Source organism: Poecilia formosa, unplaced genomic scaffold (assembly GCF_000485575.1).
Source record: "Poecilia formosa unplaced genomic scaffold, Poecilia_formosa-5.1.2 Scaffold4, whole genome shotgun sequence".
Taxonomy (NCBI): Eukaryota; Metazoa; Chordata; class Actinopteri; order Cyprinodontiformes; family Poeciliidae; genus Poecilia; species Poecilia formosa.
Window position 1 is genome coordinate 5,060,766 of NW_006799943.1, and position 6,137 is coordinate 5,066,902.

At 42.2% G+C, this 6,137-nt stretch overlaps 1 protein-coding gene across 2 annotated transcripts in view; it reads left to right on the forward strand.

The window, feature by feature from the left end:
* Window positions 1–6,104, forward strand: part of LOC103144139 (butyrophilin subfamily 1 member A1) — a 7,158-nt gene extending 1,054 nt beyond the window's left edge. The window contains exons 2-10 of one of the 2 annotated variants that reach the window (XM_016676086.1): window positions 477–570; window positions 1,468–1,566; window positions 2,282–2,389; window positions 2,466–2,624; window positions 2,797–2,937; window positions 3,176–3,227; window positions 3,304–3,330; window positions 4,874–4,900; window positions 4,983–6,104. In XM_016676086.1, coding sequence (XP_016531572.1) covers window positions 508–570; window positions 1,468–1,566; window positions 2,282–2,389; window positions 2,466–2,624; window positions 2,797–2,937; window positions 3,176–3,227; window positions 3,304–3,330; window positions 4,874–4,900; window positions 4,983–5,542 — 1,236 coding nt within the window. In that variant the 5' untranslated portion in view covers window positions 477–507 and the 3' untranslated portion in view covers window positions 5,543–6,104. Of the gene's footprint in view, window positions 1–473; window positions 571–1,467; window positions 1,567–2,281; window positions 2,390–2,465; window positions 2,625–2,796; window positions 2,938–3,175; window positions 3,228–3,303; window positions 3,331–4,873; window positions 4,901–4,982 lie in introns of both variants that reach the window. The other variant, XM_007560975.2, reaches the window with a different exon arrangement.
* Window positions 6,105–6,137: the final 33 nt, after the last annotated feature.

A 6,137-nucleotide genomic window follows, 5' to 3' on the forward strand; every position in this document is an offset into this window, starting at 1 on the left:
TACTGCTGCCTCACAACTCCAGGGAAATAAAGTTGCAGTTTTCAAGCTCTGGATCAAGCTCCATCGACCCATGCGTGTCAGGAAAATATTGTGACTGTGCATTATTTTTTGGGGGGGTTCTGTTTCTGTGGTGAGCAGAGTGGGCGGTCGGTCCTCCTCTCCCCTCCTCCTCCTCCTCTCTGGTGTAATGATGACAGCTCCGGGTGCCTGATAATGAGCCCTCTGTGGGCTCTGAGCTCAGAGCCGTGCTCAAAGTTCTGCAGTGCTCCTCTGTTCCCGTGCTCCCCTCTCTCTTGCCATCGCAAATAAATCTGCGTTTTGTGCTCTCATCACTTTTTTCCTTTTTTTTTTTTTTTTTGCGAGCGGAGCTGTGGGGTGAGCTGCAGTCGTTGAGGGTGGTGGTGGTGGGAGGGCCCCGCTCAAGCTCTTGACAGAGTGAGTGCCAACGCACTAAAGCTGTTTTATTATCGCAGCAGAGGGCATCGGCCTCGCTCTCCGGCCGCCAGCATGATGAAAGGCTGCCTGCAGTTCCTTATCGAGCCGGCCAAGAAGCTCAAGATCAGACTCAAGGTATCGGCACCGAACTGCCAGCACATTAACACATATATGACAGGTGACGTGAGCTTTACATGTTTCATTCACACAGACAAATTTTGCTGGAAAGATCACTTCAGTTACTTTAAGTAGTCCTCAAATATTCTCAATAATTGATTTTTATTCAATACAGAAATAGTTGGAGTTGTGCTACTATTTTACAGCCATACTTTGGCATATTTTTTTGACTCAAGTAAAAGTAATAAGTAGCAGTAGATTAAGTGAGGCGAGAGTTAAAAAGTATTTGGTAATAAGGCGACTAACTGATGAAAACGTCGATCATTTAATATTTAAAAATTAGGTCTTCAGACGGACCAGAATATAGAGATAGTTGGAAATGTTGGTGTTTTAAAGATCAGAATAAAAATAATTCATACAAGTGGAATAATTAATTGTAAATAACGCAGCTGAAAAACAATAAAATCAAGTAAAAAAGAAAAATTCTAAATTAGTTTCTTTTAATAAAAGAAATTTTAATAAGAACTGCAGGTGTGTGTCTGATGAGGTTTTTGGTTAAATCGTTCAGTGACCTTATTCACATTGGGAAGAGAATCCAGAATTTTTTACTTGAGTAAGAGTAGCAATACTTCATCACAAAGTTACTGAAGTAAAATTTAAAAAGTACAACTTAGTAAAAACACTCCTTAAAGTACTTTTTTTTTTCCACAAAAAAAGTTGCTAAAGTAAATAGAACTGAGTAAATTAGTTACTTTCAAACTCTTAAGTGGAAAAAAAGTGGTTCAGACTTGTTGTTAGTGTTTTTTTTTTTTTTTGTTTTTTTTTACAAACATAATTAACATGATAAATTATAAGTTTTGTCAGAAATCAACTGCCCACAAACCTCCGGTCCTAAATCTCGTGTTTCTTCTCAAGGAGTCTCGTAAGAGAGTGAAGCAGGAGAAGAAGGAGCCGCTGGTGGAGAGCCAGCTGTTCATCATGGAGCTGGGTCGGGAGCTGAACAGAATCTGTCAGGTCAGAGAAAACCATAAAACAAAAACCATCACACGTTTAAAATTCACAAAAGTAGCAATTATTCCCACCAGCACATTGATTATTATCTTTACAATAACCTCATATTTAGCATTTTTTTGTTGTTTTTTTTTAAGACTTTTATGAGTAGAGATGAGAAAAGTATAGATTATACAAACTATATTTAGTTGTTTGCTTTTTGCTGAGTTTTTGGTATTTAGTAAACAGTAATTTGCCAGGAAAAATAAGGTGGAGAGAGAAAGGGAAGACATGCAACAAATGGCATGGCACCACTAATGATGTCAAGTCTTTATTATGCTGAAATTTATGCCATTTTTCAGCTGTTTTTTTTATAGCTTCATAAATAATAAGTTGATATTAAAAGTTTAGTTAGTCAGGCTATCTGCTCAGGTAGCCAACCTACTGAAGGCTGTATATTATACACACATCTCATTGTTTCATCATCAAAAATTTTAATTTTGTCGCTGAAACTATATCCAAACAAGTTCTTTTTTTTTATATAAGTAAGTGAGAAGTACAACAGCCATCTTTCAGCCAGCTGGTGGACAGTTCACAGCAACAGTTGTTAAGGGTGTAGCAAATTTGACAAAGCCAGAGAAAAACCAGAGAATTCTGGTTTGAAACCGTAACTTTTTTGGTAATCGCCAGCTGTGGCCTTAAAACATGGCGGCTCAGTGTGGTGTCGTGGTTTCCCCAGAGATCCAACATCCTGAGCCACATCTGGACCGGCGAGGACATCTGGCCTGCCAGCGTTTCCAGAGACTTCATTGTGGACTGGGCTGCCATTTTGGAAAAGAGAGTCCAGGTGCCAAAGAGGCGTCAAACTGGAAAAAAAAGAAAAGTCTCCTGCTTTTTCTCAAAACGTTTCCCTCTCTCATTAGCACAAGATCATGCCGTCCGAGTTCCAGTATGAGAAGCCGGAGAAGAGGGACTGGAAGGGCCACCTGCTGTGCATGCTGGAGTCGGAGGGCGAGTACGACATGGGCCCCTACAGGAGGGTCATCTTGGACTGGACCCGGGAGATTAAAAGCAGGGCCCAGGTGAATGCACACAAAGCTAACCAGTATGTGATTAAAGTCTGACCCAGTTCCCTGCTCATGTCTGATGAGGATGATTAGCCTGGATAATCCCAGTCATGTCTAGTTTGGAGCTGTCAGCAGTCTCACTGTGGTGTTTGTTTGTTTGTTTGTTTGTTTGTTTGTTTGTGTCCAGCCTCCTGTCTGGCCAGGTGAGCCGGTCCTCATGATGCTGGACGATCTGGAGTTCCAGTGGAAGAGGGGCCGCCTCCCCAACCTGCTGCCAGCCGTGGAGCTCATCATGCTGGCCGTGCTGAACGCCGACAGCCCAGTAAAGGTCTGAATGGGTGTCGGTACCCTGCTAACATTTAGCGTTGCTAATAGAGACGAGCTCACAGCCAAGTAGAGTAAAAACACAGCAGATCTGTTTCCAGACCGGCAGCAATCGGCTCATAAGTGGATGAAACGCTGCATGTGAGCTGCTGTATGATGGCCAGTCATGCTAATCCTGCTACCTGGCTGTCCAGTTCACCTTGGCCTGGTTTAGCTTTGTGTTTCCGTGTGTTTCTGTGTAGGAGGACGTGACCAAGCAGTGGCTGGTGAAGAAGCAGAGGAGCCAGAGGATTGGTGAGTGGAACAGAGATGAACCCTCACGTGTCAAAATTGAAGTCTTTCTCATTTAAACGATTCTTTATTCTTTCAGATGCGGTGCGCTACATCCCACACGGAGGTAAGTTCACATGTTCAGGTGTTGTGGGAGCAAGTCCCAGTTTATCAAAACGTACAGAAGACTGTCTGCAGTCAATACTATCTTAAAAAGGTGATAGCATACCTCTGTATGGAGTATATAAAACAACGTAAGAGTACTTCTAACACTTCTTTCCAGTTGCATAATGATCCTGTACAATGTAATCACAACTTCAACATGCAGCAACAGAATATAAGAGGGAGAAGGAGAGGAACGTTAAAAAAAAAAAAAAAAAAAGGAAAGAAATCCTCCATTTGTGTCTAGTTTGGTCCTCTGGTAGGTGTGGATGACTTACGTAAGGAATTACATTTTTCTGGCACACATTTCTTGACACTAAAAGTTTAAAAAGTGTTTCATGAAAAAAGACTCCACATCTTAACAAATGACTTTGATTCTGAATGGAGAAGTGAATCATAATTTCATAATTAGGAAATGTTTTTATATCTCTTATTTAAAAATATTAAAAAATGCCAGGTGTTAAAGTTGTACAGAATAATAAACAATGTCAGTTGTCCAGAGAATAAACAGGAAAAGATAACTAAAGTACAGATTATCATTGGTTTACTACTTCATATTTATGTGTGGTAATAAAAGTGTCAGGCAGCAGCAACACCAAAGCCTGGCTGAGAGGTTATACTTCATAACTATTGGGATTATATATCATTAAGTGACTCACAGCCCTCAATGAACATAAACAGCTTAGTGATTAAATCCCCACTAAGGCTAATGACACCTTCTGCAGCTGTGAAGCCATGAGTATACAGCTCAGGTGAACACAAAAACAAAATCCACCTGGGAGGCATTTAGACAAGTTAGTCCTCATTTATTTAGGTGAGATAAAGTTGATCCATCTGTTAGCTGTTGCTGTTTTATTAGGCTATGATATTATATATTTAAGCAAGGTGTGACTCGTTTGTTTAAAGTGCTGCTTGTGGCTGGACAAGGTGTTCCTGAGCTGGAACACCTTGTCCAGGTAAGTTATAATGGACCAAGTGGGAGTAGCAATGGTTTACATCCTGAATGTCTTCATTAAGGCACAATGTTTCATGTTATATTGTACAAGATATTGCTAGGTTATTAGGGCAATATATTGCTAATTTACCTAGGTGATGTATTCCTTAATTAGTGCGTAGTATTGTCTTTTTATCCAAGGCATTCATTGATTTTTTTTATTTGGGTAAGGTATTGCTGATCTTGGTTGTTTTATGTGTTTGGATCAGAACTGGGTAACCTGCAGGTCCTGACCTTTTATTTTTTTAATTTCTGGTCCAGTATTGAATGAAAATTATGAGTTAAATGTGTGGAAAAGTGCAACAAACAGAAATGGCACTGAAGCAAGGAAGTTCATAAACCAATTAAACTTTGTTGAGCTGAGCAGGTTAATCACGAATATCACATTGATAGAAATTGTTTTGGACTCTGATATTTACTGTTGGTTTGTGTTTTTTTATTTTTTTTTTATATGTGATTAAGAATACAAAATCAGCATTAGCAAAACTTTAAAATACATTGTTCTTCTTTACAGTCTGGAATTGGATTTGCGATGCATCAGGTATGAAACATCTTCCTATTGTTCGTCACAGAGGCAGCTTAAATCTCTCATGTAATGGTTTCTGTCGGCTTCGTGTCTCCAGAGGATGTGATCCTGGACTCAGAGTCTGCCAACCCGAACCTGGTCATCTCCACTGACGAGAAACGGCTGAGGTGCGGCCTGGAGCGTCGCGTCGTCCCGCCCTGCCCGGGACGCTTCGACGGCTGGTGGTGCGCCGTGGGCAGAGAGGCCTACTCCTCCGGACGCCACTACTGGGAGGTGGAGGTGGGCGAGAGGGACTGGCGTCTGGGCGTGGCCAAAGCCTCCGCCGTGAGGCAGGGCTTCCGCTCCCTGAACACAGACACGGGATACCTGACCATCCGGCTGGAGAGGGGCACGGATCTGAAAGCCCTGACCGTGCCCGCCACCTTCTTACCCCAAAATGCGACGCCCAGAAAAGTCGGGGTGTATCTGGACTACGAGCTGGGCCAGCTGTCCTTCTACGACGTGGAGAAGCGATCGCACCTGTACACCTACAATGAGAACTTCACAGAGGAACTGTACCCCCTGTTTGGGACGGTGGAGGTGGTCAAAGACCTGGTGGTCCGGCCCGCAGGCGTGCGGCAGCCGTGCCTCTGCCCCGGGCCGTGCTTGTGGACCTGAGTCGCTCGTCGGTCTCTTCAACCTGATTCTCTGCAGCCCACCGAGTCTGTGCCGGAGGCGTGACTCTTGCTGTGAGATGCCTTGTGAGATCAGGATCCAGAACTGCCATCCATCCACATTACAACTTTGTGTTTCTCTGCCTTCATGGACACATAGTGAATTTGACTCTTTGTATTTTACTGATAAATGTTTTAAGCATCAGGTAAAAACATCCATTTTTTGGGTAATTTTTCACTCTGAGCTTTTTGAGAAACATCTAGAACATAAAAAAAACATTAGATTTTCATACTACACATTTTTATCGTACATTTTTCATGACTTGTTGAAGTTTAAAGTGGGAGCATAAAGGCTCTTGGTGCAGTCAGGCTGTCCCTGTGTGTGTTAGCAAGCGCTCCTCTGCAGATAATCAGACTGGACTGACGCATGTGAGCTCTTAATCTCTGCGTGATTCTTCTTCTAAAGCTTCCTGCAAACATTTCCAGGCATGAGCTTGTTTACGCATTCGTGCTGTTTTTGTGCTAAATATAACGATGGTAAACATGAATAAATTAGAAATGTCCCATTTTCTCTGTGATCTCACACATAAATAATGCAA